Here is a 14523-nt window from a genome sequence, read left to right on the forward strand (position 1 = left end):
GCCTGCCGTGCCTGCGTTCTGCCTATCGACTGTAACCTGGAATATTTCTTATTTTACATTAAACATGTTTAGGGTCAGGCATGCTTGTAGGCACAAGGCAGGCGTGGTAGGTTGCCTTCAGACACGGTAAGCTTAGGCATTTGGAGAATGTGCTCGCAGAGCCAAAAACCAATTATTTTGACAATGTGGTTGTCAAAATAATAAGGTTGTCGGCCCAAGACGGAAAACTGTCTGAAATCAAATAAAATCGAGACCTGGCGAAACAATGTGCTCGCGGAGTCAAAAAGTTAAAGCTATTGTAACCAGGTTTTTTTTCGAAGTCAAATCAAAACTAGGCAAACTCAAAGGTGCTCAACCTTTCTAGGTATCAAACAATCAGATTTGAAGCCACGGTGCACGTGTCCACGGAGCCCATTACCAATTTTTTTTTCAGATTTAGCTTTTGGACTCAAATTAAAGCTAACAACTCGCTAAACTCATAAATATTTCTTCAAACTTCAAACGTTTCCTCGTGTGATATCATTTAAAAATCTAAAAATAAAGTGCATAAACCTACGTTTTCAGGTGAAAAAACATTGATCAAAAAAGCAAGAACCACGGTCGAAATTAGGTATAAAAGAGCAGTTTTACAATAATTTCTCTGGAAAACTTCACCTGTTTAGTGGATACAGAAAACCTCCCATATTTTCCTGATTTTCCATAACTAGATTCAGTGAAAATTCCAATTTTTCAGCTTCAAAATGGTTGCACCATGTCCTGAAATTATACCATTTTACTATACAACTACGCTACACGTGATAGCCACAATTTCGGTGCCAATAAATTTAATCGGGCTTTATATGGTTTGGTTTCAGTCTCCTGGCATGCAAGGCTATAAGTATTGTCTTTGCTATATGCAGGTAAGAGTTAAACTGCATTTTTGACATTTTCGTGGTGGGATCAATTTTTTTAAATTATTTTGAACCGCCTAGTTTCTGATAGACAGAGCTTTCATTATAGGTTTTGTGGTGGGACCATACTCTTTTTAACTCTTTTTTTAAAGCTACAACAATTTCAAATTCTTCATTTCAGTACATTAGTACTACATTTCAGACCGTATCCTTCCTGACAGAAATCCACATGTCCTGGATATGTCCCGGCTATTATTTCTTCCCAATGGTCGGCGGATACAATACCGGAGAGTTTTTCGGTCAATTTATCAGCTCCCACCTGAGCATGTCACTTTGGGTTGGCGTTTTTTGTTTTGAGTTGGCGGCTGGTCTGACATGCTTTGTTTATCGACATAATGCAGCTGCACAGATTAATCAGGTTTGGAGACTATTTTAGTAGCGCCTACTTAGTGCCTGTATGCCTACGTGCCTACCTCATGCTATTCTCCCAACCCAGTTTCCTCATGCCTGCCTAATTGCCTACTGCCTGCCTACCTCTACCTATTGCATATGTGCCTATTCCCCGCTTATACAAATGCCCACTCGCCTTGCCTACTTGCCTACCTACCTACCCCATTCATATCTGCCTACTCGCCTACCTGATGCATCTGCCTACCTTGCACCTATTTTACTACAAGCCTAATTTGTGATTGTTTGCCCTCCGGCCTACCTTATGCCAATCAACATCGTTTCTATCTGCCGCCTCCGCCCTACCAAGTCTAAACGCCTATTCTATGCCTGTTTACATAATCGCCTAACTCACGCCTATCTACATACCTTTTTATCTTTTTCAGACCTACTCCAGCAAGCTCTACCTCGACAAATTCCTGCTATTCTTAACCCATCTGTTTCCATTTTTCACGGGAATTTCTATGTGGTACTCGAAATTGACGTACCAGCAAAAATTCGAATATGTGAGACAGGTACTGAATATCCGAATAAGCTTTTTAGTGGACAGACCTGAAAATTTCAGAACTTTCCGCAGTGTTTAAGCTGGCTGGCTTTTGATGGATTCGAGGTTTATGATTATCATTTGAACAAGATGATGGCTGTAACTGGAGTTGGAGCATTCGCATACGTTTTTATAATTGCATGGTAAGATACCTACATACCTACACGTGCCTACCTCGTACCTATTTGCCTACCTCATTTTTGAGTGCCTACCGGCCTGTCTACTCCTAAAGTTTTTCTCTCCGTGAACACTTTTCATACTACCAGTAATCCAAATCCAAGCCTATTAGTTATGAGGTAGGTAAGTAGGCATGATGTAGGCCGGTAGGCACAAAACAGGCACCTAGGTAGAAAATTTCCAGGTACTGTTTCTACCTTGGTGTCCACACAATGATTATTCTTCAACGACTCCGTCAACACATGTCATCTCAAACCTTCCAAATGCACCGGGCGGCTCTTATCAGTTTAGCCATGCAAATGGTCATCCCCGGCGTATTCATCATAGTCCCATTGGACATTTGTATGACTGTAGTGATCACCGAGACCGTCGCCTTGCAAGGTACCTACCTCAAGCTGCCGGTTACCGATTTCCAAGAACTTACAGAATTCGCTACGGATACCATGTTCATGGTGGGATCCCATTCCATGTGTCAGTGCAGTGTTATGCTGTTGAGCAATTCCACGTATCGGCGGGTGTTAAAGGAGAAGATTTTTCGAGTATTGAGGTCTGCCTGCCTACATGCCTACCTACCAAAAAATTATTTTTTCAGACTTGAAATAATTGCAAGTAGTCAATTGGTCAGTTCAGTGGACCCAAGCATGCGAACAAATAGCTTTGTCAGAGCACAAGCGGCTACTCCGGTCGCCTAGACGGTGGAGAAACCTGTCTGTAAAAAAGGAAAAAAGCTGGTGGAAGCTGTCAGAAATTGTAGGAAGTTGGCAAAAGTTGGAGAAATCTGGAGAAAGTTTGCAGAAACCTAAAGAAAGCAGGAGAACGTCGCCAAAGTTTATTGGAAAATGGCGAAAGTTGACGAAAACTTACAAAAAAGCTGAAGAAAGTTGCTGAAGACTGTTGAAAAATTGCAAAACTCGGAGAAATAGGACCAAGTTGGCGTCAGAAATAGTAAGAAGGTTGTAGGAAATATTGAAAGAACTGGCAAAAGTTTGGCAGAAGCTATTGAAAACTGTGAAGTTCTTGAAAGCACCCAAAAACTTCTGAAAATTAGCGGCAATTTCTGAAGACTGTCGGAAGCCGGCGAAAATTGTCAGAAGCTGGCAAAATTTGAAAAAAAAAACGCTACAGACAATTGAAAATAGGTAAAATGTTGCCAAGCCAAATTAACCAAAACTCAAAGCATATCACAAAAAAAAACGATGTCAGAATTTTTTTCTGTATTTTGTATTTCAACATTAAATACTTTTCGTTCCACACATTTATTGCTGAGTTAGACCAGACCATTATTATTATCGATCGTCAAGTCGTTAGTGATAAGATTGGCGTGTTATCAGTGTGCCCCCTTCATTCTTCATTCTCGTTCATCTTTTCCATCAAAATCATGCGGCTAATTTTACTATTTCTAGCAGTGTTTCTTTGTCGTGTGGTAAGGGGTTTTCAATTTCATAATTTTAGAAATTTTTAGAAATTAAATTTTAAAACTTTTTTGAAAATTTGTGCCTTATAGGGCGTTAAGAGCACAAGTAATTATTGAAAACTAATACATTTTTCATTTCCGATTGTCGTAAACATTATCAAATGTTGATGGCTAATCCAAGTCAAATCCAGTTGCTCACCAAGCTGGGAGCCCTACTCCATACGATGCCAACTTCAAATCTAACCTGAAATTCCAGACTGCTCACCAATGCGACGCAGAAACTGAGTGCTCGGACGATGAAACTTGCTGTAAGCTCGGAGACAACACGTGGGGATGCTGCCCGATGCCGAATGCCGTGTGCTGTGACGATAGGTCCCATTGCTGTCCAACAGGGACCACTTGTGATCCACAAGGAGCTAGATGCATTGGAGCTGACGAGAAGCATGTTCCAATGAAAAAGAAGAAGCCCGCCAGAAAAACTGTGGAGAGGAATCAGTTCAATGAAGTCGTCTGCCCGGACAAGGCTAGCAAGTGCCCAGATGGTTCGACGTGCTGTCTGTTGGAGCAGGGAAGCTACGGATGTTGCCCGGTGCCGAATGCGGTGTGCTGCGCAGATATGTTGCACTGCTGTCCGAATGGATTTACGTGTCACGGGCAGTTTTGCTCGCAGAATGTGAGTTAAGACTAAGCCAATGTATTAAAAGGTTTTCTCTAGTGACTGGGTGTAGTTAGAGCAGAATTTTGGTACATAGACGTTCTTAGGACCGTCTATAGATTACCCTACATGAGATAAAAAGCACCGACAGTCTCGGAAATTGATACCCGCCACGTGGTGTCAAAGTGTCTCATTTCGGTTTGATCTACGTTGATCTAGATTGATCTAGATCTACAAAAAATGCGGGAGAAGAGACGCAGAGTTTTCAATTGATTTTGCATGGTTAATGGCATTGGCATTTTTCGGGCAAAAACTTCCCGAATTTTTTGTAGATCAAACCGTAATGGGACAACCTAACACTACGTGACCCGCACCATCGTTATAATCCATGATTCTTTGCAATCCCATCTCAAGGTCGTAGCCCGGGTCTCCCATCCTTGGCACGTACTGTACACCCATTCTTCCAGTTCGCCATGATCCCACACCTGCGGAAGTTCGCCTCCACCTCCATCCATCGCAAGCCAGCAGTGGAGTTCCTTTCCGAAGAAGAGGAGGATGATGATGATGAGGAATCCACGTCATCAGAGGATCCAGAAAGCGATGTGGACCCGATTGCCTGTGGAGTTGGAAAGACGTGTCCAGCAAAAACCACGTGCTGTAATGTCCGAGGAAAGAATGGGGAGCCGAAGACGATGTGTTGTCCATTGAGCAACGTGAGTTACCTTCGAGGCAGGCAGCTTCACCTACAAGCTAGATCTAGGTAGTTTTATACTCTTATGAACCTTGTATGCGCTCAGGTAGGTTTCGGTCCCGATGTGACTTTTAATTCCTTGAATTTTATGGGACTAACAGAAAGAAGCAGAGATCCTAGTCTGTATTAACATAACTACAGTTCAATTTCAGGCCATCTGCTGTGAGAACACTTGCTGCCCAGCCGGCTATCACTGTGTTGATGGTGGAAAGTGCGAGAAGCACGCTAAAACTATGAGAACCCGATTCTGGAATGTGAAGGATGATGAGGATGAGGATCAGATTTAATTTTACACGTTTATTTTTTGATTTTATATTTACAATCATATCATAACAATCCATTACATTATATTACCCATGTATAATTTTAATACAATACTAAAGTTTTTCCATAGTTGACCATCATGGACCATCATAATTTCGCACAAACATCCGTCCAAATGTGCCGAACTTTTTCCAATCCATGTGGTGAGATGTGTATCCCTGAGGTGAAGTATTCAAATCCTCGCTCATCAAATAATTTGTAGGTTTTAGTAGCATTGTTATAGAATTCGAGCTTGTAATCCACAAGAGCACATCGTCCATTACACTCTTTCACTAGCTCCGCATATCTTTTTCGCGCCATTTCGTAGGTCGCCTGTTTGTACGGCTTGCCTACCTCATCACCCAAGCGTTTCTGAAATTTTTCTTGGTGATATGAGGGTGTTAGAAATTTAGCTCATTACTCCGTACCTCAACTTCTAGAGGCTTCACTCCTTCTTTGAGCCATTTACCGATGTTCTTTGTCAAGTCCCAATTGTGTGCTGGAATGACATTCAGGATGTAAACCATGTACTTGTATTCGACAGAAACCCAAGCAACTGAGCTTTCATAGATTTATAAATGGGGTCGTCTCGGAACTTTGTGACATTTTTCGGCATGGGATCACCGATGGAAATGTACCTGAAACCGAAGTGAAGCTTAAGTAAAGCTGACCAATTGTTTTCGACTACCTAAAAACTATGAACAGATAATCTGGCTTTTCCTTTTTAACGCGATCTTGGAAACTGTTGTAGTATTCTTTGCAGCGTTTTAGGTTTTCGGTGGGATAAATAATTTCACATTCTTAAAAATTAAAGTGATTTCAAATTTTAAGTGACTTGACTCACTTGGGTAGGATCCTTGTATGATAGTTTTGGCTTTGTAACCACATTCTTTATGAAACAATGTGCCGTGATTTGCTGTCCAACTATTACCAATGATTATCAGCTTGTATTTTGAAGTCGCATTCAAACCCTAAACTTTGAGCCTAATGTGGTAGTTTTGAATCAATCCCAATACCGTGTGATTGCACCATCCAAATGGACCTTTCTGTTCATATTTACAATTTTTTACATACAGATTCCCAGTGTCTCCTCTATTCCAGTTGTTGTTCTGTCGGATTACATCGTCAATTGTAATATTGTCAGTCGACGTCAAGTTAGCTTTCTTTTGAATTGCGAATTGATCACGTTCTACCAGAACTATATTCAGAGCGAATAGTAATACAACGAGTCGTGCAAGTTTTGTAGATGTTAGTTTGAGGTACCATTTCTCAACAGTTTCAAAAACAAGAACAGCGAGGAAAATTGAGCAGAGCAATGCAGCAACAAGCACTGAAAGATAGATTGAACGTTTTACTATTGTTTTATCTAATCCTAAGCGTTTGTTACACGACAAGGAGTTTCGTTATTGCCATTTAGACTTACATAGCTTGTTGCCTTCGTAAGTGAGCTTCCAGTAGGAATAAATAGGCCAATGAATTAGATAAAGTGAATATGAGATATCTCCAATGTAGGTTAACACTCTATTTGACAAAACTGCATTATCTTCAGATATAAGCATTAAACATCCAGTCCCAATAGTCACAAGTGGTCTGCAAGTGTTTATATACATAGGACAGAATATTAACGAAATTAAACTTTCTTATTGCCAGAAATATTAAATTATACTGACGGCTGCTTAAGCCATGTACAAAACTATTAGAAAAAAGAGGTTGTACCTTATAACTGACGCATCTAATGAGGTTGGAAGTGAAGTTATGAGGACTAGGCCGGTTAATAGCAAATATGCGATGATCGTTGTAGGATCACAACGCTCAGAATGCGTGTTGGATTTACTGCTAACATCTTTGTTGTCGTCATCAGTGAGCAAGCTCTCAAAAACTTCTGTCTCTTTTGTAAGCTCGACGTATTTCACACCTCTTTGCTGCTTAGAATAATCAAGTAGATACACATTATTCCTGAAAATTTCTACCTATCAAAAATTTTGGAAAAAAAACACCACTAACCAATTGAAAACTGCCAAATCCTCGCAAAAACGCTATTGAATGCTACCGATTGAGGGGATGAGAAGAAAAAAGAATATGACACGATTCCTGGAATTCAGCTTTGTTATAGAAGGTATAAGATTATATATAATATATAAGACTATAAATATATAAGACTAGTCTTGGCAAAAAAAAAAAAATAAAAATCTTGGATTTTCGGTAGAATTTTCATAGCATTCGATAGGAATTTTTTTAAATGTAATATTATGGGTACATTTTTGGACCTGGAAATTCAATTTCAGCCGCTTTTGAGGGTGCCTATATAAATATATAAAAGTATGTATAAGTATATATAAGTATATATATACTATATATAAGGTACCTATAAAACCAACCTATAAATGCGTAGTACCCATTTTCAAATTTTGATGGCAATTTTGTGGCTAACAGGAAAATGAAAGGAATTAAAAAGTAAAATTGAATTTCAACTGACAACGACCAGGTATGAGTGAATATGTCTATTGCTTTTGTGAGCTGGAATTATAGGATGTATCAATCAAATCGGAATTATATACCATCATAAAGTAATCCTGAGCTTCCGTTTTCGGGGTATTTGACACAAAAAATAAAGCCCTCAATGCAGATTCTTGATTTGTTTCAACTATGATTTCCGGAAAAAAATGCAAAGAGACAAATCATGGAGCAACAAATGACAAGTAGGTAAAGTGGTAGAATTCTTTTGAATCTTTTGGTATAGAATATAGTTATTAAAGTACATGGTGGCTCTTTTTCAGCTCTCTTCAAAAGCATACACATCAGAAATCCAGATAGAACGAAGAATCTTAAAATTGACTAATTAGAAGTTTGAAAAAATTGGTAGACTTACTGATCGACACCTAAATATCCATTTGGAAATGTGTCAGGGTAAAAATGGAAACCGAGAACTGCAATTATAGCCAAACCACGTATACCTTGTAGATCAAATCTTTTTTGTGATGGTTTTATTGGCGAGTAACCCATCTGAAATTTTCTATGTTGTTTTGAGATGAAAATTGAAATTTAAGAAATTAAAAGTGAACACGGAAACTGAAACATATATTTTTGTGCCCTGAACTCACAATAAAACGAAACACAAATTGAATATACCTCCCTACATAAAAAAAAACGGAACATACATGTCTCTATAGAATCAGGTTGAGTTCCCTTTTAGAAATGGCTTCAGGAAATCATTTAAAAAAGTGATGACCGCGAGTTTGCAAGCATGTTTATTTTGAAAAATACATGATATTGCAAAATAAATAGCTGGAAGCATTATGAAATAAATATAAAATCGGAATAGGACAAATTCATTTATTCGAGACCATTTATTACACTACCCATATAAAATTTAATTTATTAAAATTCAGCTTATTGAAATTAAAATTCTAGCCTAAACTAAGAAAAACTTTTCATAAAAGTGGTCCAAGTTTACGCTATATTTGTTCATTTTTCAGTGACTGAAAATACTTTTTAAAACAAATGTAATGCTGCTTTTCAACGTTTATAGATTAAGGTTATACTATTAAAAAACCATAAAAATAATCGCAAAGAGCACCGCCCTACCAAAGAATTCACTATTTTTCCATAGGTTCCTCTTTATAAGTGGAAAATGAGTCGTAAAAGTAAAGGAAGTGTTGTAGAAATGAACTACGTTTTAACTAATAGGCATGGTTATGAATAAAAATAAAACGATCAGGATGACTTTACATGTTAACCAGCGTTGATAAAACAGCAGTGCAAATATTTCCAGTTGTTTTAAAACAAGAATTTTGAATTATACAATGTACTAACCATTCACCAGATTTAAATAAAAAGTAAAAATTTCATTCAGTTTCTTGAAAACCTTCACAATTGTTTCACAAATTTATAAAAATGCAATAAATGTTTCCTCTATCAATACACAAAATTTTTGTTTATACACATTTCACACCCTTTTAGAAATGCCTTCAGGTAACCATTCAAAACGGTGATGACAACAAGTTTGCAAGCTTTTGAAAAGTATACAAAAACACGATGAAAGGATTATGAAATCAAAAAATCAAACAAAAATCCTGTGTTTTCGAGTTTGAAGTACTCTCAAGTTGAGATGTGGTTGCCATTAGCACCACTCAGATGATCTTCATGTGATTTGTTGTTCAAATCTGAATGTTCATTTTTCCAAGAAAATCACTTCGTATATTTGAGACCATTTATTAATACTACCTATTACAAAGTTTAAATACTGAAAACTCTAATACTTCAGGATCATCATAATTTCGCACAAACATCCGTCCAAATGTGCCGAACTTTTTCCAATCCATGTGGTGAGATGTGTATCCCTGAGGTGAAGTATTCAAATCCTCGCTCATCAAATAATTTGTAGGTTTTAGTAGCATTGTTATAGAATTCAAGCTTGTAATCCACCAGACCACATCGCCCATTGCACTCTTTCACTAGCTCCGCATATCTTTTCCGGGCTAATTCATAGGTTGCCTGTTTGAACGGCATGCCTGCCACATGACCTAAGCGTTTCTGAAAATTTTAATCTTGTACTATAAGTTCGGAGCTCAAGTTTCTTAAATTGCTCACCTCAACTTCAATAGGCGTTATCCCTTGTTTAAGCCATGGCATAATCTCTCTTGTCAATGGGTTATTGTGTGATGGCAAGGCATTCAGGATGTAAATCATGCGCTTTGTACCTGACAGAAATTCAAGAAGCTGAGATTTCATTGATTGATAGATTGGGTCATCATTAAACTCTGTGACATTCTTTGGCATCGGATCACCAACCGTTAAATACCTGAAAATGTGGGTTTTCCAGGAGCCTAATATGTATAATTTATTACCGTATAACTATGAATAAGTAATCAGGTTTCTCTTTTTTTACGCGATCTCGGAAACTTTTGTAATAATTTATGCATTCTTCTCGATTGAAAGTGGTATGAATCATTTCGCACTCTGAAAATTTGGAAAATTGGATTTTCAAACAAATTGAAGCTGCAGCTCACCCGAAAAAGACCCCTGTATAATACTATTTGCTTTATAACCACATTCTTGATGAAACAAGGTACCGTGATTTGCTGTCCAACTATTTCCAATGATCATTAACTTGTACTTTGAAGTTGCATTTAGACCCTGAACATGTTAAGACTTATTCTCCCGTTCTGTTCGGAATTTGGCTCAAGCTTCTTGCCCAAGTTTGGCCCAAAAAATATTACATTGGATTATTGGCCAAATTTGGGCAAAAGTTTGGCAAAAGTTGAATGAAACTTGGCTTAAACTTTGGTGCAGCCACGCTTTGCCAAAGTCTTGCCCAACTTTTTCCCAAGTTTACCAATGCCAACTCCGTTGAACTTTGTTCTTACATGGTTCCATCCCATCATTATGCTTTGTTTCATCCCAACCATTCGCTCCCGCCATTTTAGCTAGATAGACAAATGCCAATCCCCCGCTTTGAAATAGTATAAAAAGCGGGGAACAACCGACCCAATCACACAATTTCCTTTTCATTTTCTTTTCATTATTTTTACCATATTTTTGCTCTTGTATCTTTTATGTTCTTTATTTATCTTTATATGAAATGGGTTAATTACCCAAGTTTGAGGTCGAAACCCCCCCCCCCCCCCAGGCTAAAAATTTTCATAATTTTAAGCCAAACTTGGGTCAGAAGCTAGAGTCAAAAGCCGAGTGTATACCTGATGACTGCACCATGCAAGCGGGCCTTGTGTTTCATATTTGCAGTACGGGACGTTCAAGTTTTGAATATCATGAATGTTCCAGTCATTATTCAGTCGAATTGCATCATCAATAGTCATATCGTCGCTGACATTATGTATCAGCAAATGCCTTGTAACTGCATTTGAGGTGCGGTTTTGTCGGGTGTTGGTGTCATTTCGGTTAATTTCCATTTGATTTGCAAATTCATCACGATTGACTAGAACCATATTGAGTGAGAATAGTAAAATGACGAGCAATGCAAGTTTTGAAGAAGTTAGTTTGAGGTACCATTTTTCGAATATTTCAAATACAAAAACCGCCAGAAGAATTGAATTGAGCAATGCCACAACTAGCACTGAAAGTTAGCACATTTTTCAAGTAACGTCATCTCAACTAACATGACTTATTGTCTTCATTAGTAAGCTTCCAGTAGGCATAAATAGGCCAATGAACTAGATAAAGTGAATATGAGATATCACCAATGTAGGTTAACACTCTATTAGATAGAACTGCGTTGCCTTCAGATATAAGCATTAAACACCCAGTCCCAATAGTCAATAATGGTCTGAAAAAGGAGCAGTGGGATAGCAAAATTTAATGTGAAATATAAAAAAGCCTAATGATAGTTTAGTTGACCAGAATCATTAGCACCTACAGTTCCGGCCAAAAATATATGCCTTTTTGGTTTCTCAGGGATTATTTTAAAAAATGCAAACGAGTATAACTTTGAAACTAGACAGTTTTGCAATAAAAGCTCAACTAACAAATTGTTGCTCTTGATTTTTCATGCACGATGAAGTATTTTGCAATGCTTCACAAAAATAATGACAATATATACAGCGCCCGACATCTCGCCACACGTTTCCGTGAAAAAAATTTTAATAAAAAAAACCAAAAACGCATATACTTTTGGAAAACTGTTAATTCATTACAAATTATAATTTGAACGCCTGCCAAACGCGCTCCAGCACTTATACTTTACCTTGCAATTGAAACATTCAATGGAATTGAAAGTGAAACTATGAGCACAAGACTGCTCATTAACAAATAGGCAATGCCTCTTGTAAAACCAGGATAGCTTGAAGATGGTTGCTTTTTCATATTTTTGCAGTCTTCATCAATGAGCAAGCTCTCAAATGCTTGAGTCTCTTTTCTGTTTTGCAGTTTTGAATATTCAAGAAGGTACACAATTATGCCTGAAAAACTGTACATACCGTATATTCTCTATTAGTAAGGCGCCTCTATTAGTTGTGCATCTAAAATCACTCATCGAAAATTAGTTTTGCACCTCTAATAGTTTTGCACCCCATTTCATTTGTTCCCTATTTTTAGGAATTTAAAATTTGCATTATAAAATCGTTTTACAAATCAGGAAAATTCTTACAGACTTGGAATAACAAGTCAAAATTGGCAAAATATGAGTACAACTTGGACAGTTTTTGCGTATCAGCCTTAAAATTCGTCCATTTTGGTTCACAAGGTGTTACTGAAATTGATGATATTATGCCATAACTTAATGGAAAACATGAGAAAGAAACCAGTTTGAAAATTAGTTTTGCACCCTCTATTAGTTTTGCACGCCTTCTCGGCAAAACGTCGCAACTTCATAGCAAACTCCTGCAACTTAATAAAAACATTTATTTTTAACTTTGTATAACTTTGTAAAAAGCTGTTAAGAAGTTGCGAAAACCAACGGGATGAGCGAAATTTAGCTTTACATCTGCTAAGAAATTGCAAAAGTCGTCTGAAAAGCTGCAGAAGTTTGCTTAAAAGCTAAAATGCCTAATTGTTGTTAAGTAGTTGCAAGAGTATGCTATGAAGTTAGGCCGTTTTGCCGAGTTACTAATAAAGGATATACGGCAACTTAGCATTCGTTCATATTTTTTTAGAGCAGTTTTTTTTTTTGCTTTTTTCTGGTTTCCAAGCAGAGTTGTCTTTTTTTTTGTTTTTTTTTTGGAGGAACTAGATTCATTGTTCTTTTTTTTTAAGTCCAAATTTTAAACAAAAAATGTTACTCTTTGCTCGAAATTTTTTGTGGCGGACAGCTCTGTTTCCAAGGGTGACTAGAAACTTGTCTAGCCTCTTAACAACTTGCCTATTGAAAACTGCCATATCCTTGCAAAAACGCTATTGAAAGCTACCGATTGAGGTGATGAGAAGAAAAATGAAAATGAGACAATTCCTGAAATTCTGATATATTTTAAGAGTTAGAAAAATTGCACACCAACCTATAAATGCGTAGTACTTAATTTCAAATTTCGATGGAAGTTTGGCTGCTAGCAGGAAAATGAAGGGAATTAGGAAGTAGAATTGAACCTCAACAGACAATGACCAGGTATGTGTGAAGATGTCCATTGCTTTTGTTAGCTGGAAACACCGAATATAGTACATATCAATAAAATGTAAACCCTCTTACATACTTTCATAAAATAGTTTTGCGCTTCAGTTTTTTGAGTGTTTGACACAAAAAATAAAGCCCTCAATGCAGACTTTTGATTTGTTTCAACTACGATTTCCGGGAAAAATGCATAGAGACAAATCATGGAGCAACAAATGACAAGTAGGTAAAGTGGTAGAATTCTTCTGAATCTTTTGGTATAGAATATTGTTATTAAAGTACATGGTGGCTCTTTTTTAGCTCTCTTCAAAAGCATACACATAAGAAATCCAGATAGAACAAAGAATCTGAAAGTAATAACTATTGTTAGAGAAATTTTTTAAAAAATTGGTACTTACTGATCAACTCCAAGATATCCATTTGGGAAGGTGTCAGGGTAGAAGTGGAAGCCTAGAACTGCAATTATAGCAAGACCACGGATACCTTGTAGGTCTAGTCTTTTAGGGGATAGTTTTATCGGCAAGGAACCCATCTGAAACTTAAGTTTTTATAATAAAAAAGCTATTGATCAAATTCGAGAATAAAACAAACAATCGGAATTAACAGAAAATTTGAAAAAACGGGCCCCTGGTGTTTTGCAGTGCGTTCAGTGGTATTTTATATAAGTTAAACTAACAGTACACTTGGTGACTCTACAAGGATTTATTATAGACAACTAGTAACACTAATAGACAAGTAACGTAAGAACATAAAGTAAGAACTGATTCGGGAAGTCCCACCAAGGTTGGCCATGTGGTCCACGTGTCCAAGGTTGAGTTGTTCGTATTGGCGTGGCAAGGTCATGGCGTGAATGTTGTTGTTGTCATCCTCTGCTGCTCCTTGTGTGCATCCATCCGGAGTTCACGGCGTAAATGGTTCACGTGGTTGTTCCTTATATGTATCGACTGTACGGTTGTCCCTTGAGCAATGGTGATAGATGTGCTCGGTGTTGCTAGCGTCCATTGTAGAGTGCATAATTATGCAATAATTATGAAAGTCGTGATCGTTGGAGGCTCTTCTCCATCGTATTCGCGACACCTGGGCCCAAATTATGGCTGTTACAAGGGGCAAAAAAAGTCGCCACCCCCATTAAAATTGATATTAAACCCATAGAGGCTGTCCCATCACGGTTTGATCTACAATTAAAGCGGGAACTTTTTCCCTGAAAAAAAAATGTGACGTCAGCTCGTTCATAACCATGAGAAATCAGTGGAGAACTCTGCGTCTCTTCTCCCGCATTTTTTGTA

At 37.7% G+C, this 14523-nt stretch overlaps 3 protein-coding genes, 1 non-coding gene and 1 pseudogene across 6 annotated transcripts; 3 read left to right on the top strand and 2 right to left on the bottom strand.

Moving 5' to 3' along the window:
* Positions 1-740: 740 nt before the first annotated feature.
* Positions 741-2750, top strand: sri-12 (G protein-coupled receptor; the record flags this gene model as incomplete). The annotated part of the gene is made up of 7 exons (NM_060579.3): positions 741-899; positions 1093-1308; positions 1724-1852; positions 1903-2024; positions 2243-2439; positions 2485-2605; positions 2651-2750. The coding sequence occupies 7 exons, from the start codon at positions 741-743 to the stop codon at positions 2748-2750; spliced, it is 1044 nt and encodes a 347-aa protein (NP_492980.3).
* Positions 2751-3423: 673 nt separating this feature from the next.
* Positions 3424-5270, top strand: pgrn-1 (Granulins domain-containing protein; the record flags this gene model as incomplete). Of its 2 annotated transcripts, none has more annotated exons than NM_060580.5 (4): positions 3424-3481; positions 3729-4145; positions 4595-4840; positions 5031-5270. In NM_060580.5, the coding sequence occupies 4 exons, from the start codon at positions 3437-3439 to the stop codon at positions 5163-5165; spliced, it is 843 nt and encodes a 280-aa protein (NP_492981.2). In that variant the 3' UTR covers positions 5166-5270. The 2 variants fall into 2 exon arrangements, with proteins under 2 accessions (NP_492981.2, NP_492982.2); NM_060581.7 differs by having other exon boundaries at positions 3437-3481; positions 5020-5263.
* Positions 5271-5289: 19 nt separating this feature from the next.
* Positions 5290-8184, bottom strand: oac-47 (annotated as a pseudogene). Its single transcript has 10 exons — positions 8051-8184; positions 7740-8005; positions 7547-7698; positions 7179-7272; positions 6898-7137; positions 6605-6771; positions 6026-6511; positions 5853-5981; positions 5610-5819; positions 5290-5553 (listed from the first exon to the last, which is right to left on the bottom strand). Coding segments are annotated over exons 1-10 (2142 nt in total).
* T22H2.7 lies at positions 8045-8146 on the top strand. The gene has a single exon (NR_050608.1). It is a non-coding gene; the product is annotated as an Unclassified non-coding RNA T22H2.7 (non-coding RNA).
* Positions 8185-9379: 1195 nt separating the features above from the next.
* On the bottom strand, positions 9380-13769 carry oac-19 (Acyl_transf_3 domain-containing protein; the record flags this gene model as incomplete). Its single annotated transcript, NM_060583.4, has 11 exons — positions 9380-9714; positions 9772-9982; positions 10029-10140; positions 10191-10317; positions 10878-11254; positions 11298-11464; positions 11882-12095; positions 12995-13081; positions 13128-13266; positions 13320-13584; positions 13636-13769. 11 exons carry the CDS (start codon positions 13767-13769, stop codon positions 9451-9453), a joined length of 2097 nt encoding a protein of 698 aa, NP_492984.1. The 3' UTR covers positions 9380-9450.
* Positions 13770-14523: the final 754 nt, after the last annotated feature.

This window comes from Caenorhabditis elegans, chromosome I, assembly GCF_000002985.6.
Source record: "Caenorhabditis elegans chromosome I".
Classification (NCBI taxonomy): domain Eukaryota; kingdom Metazoa; phylum Nematoda; class Chromadorea; order Rhabditida; family Rhabditidae; genus Caenorhabditis; species Caenorhabditis elegans.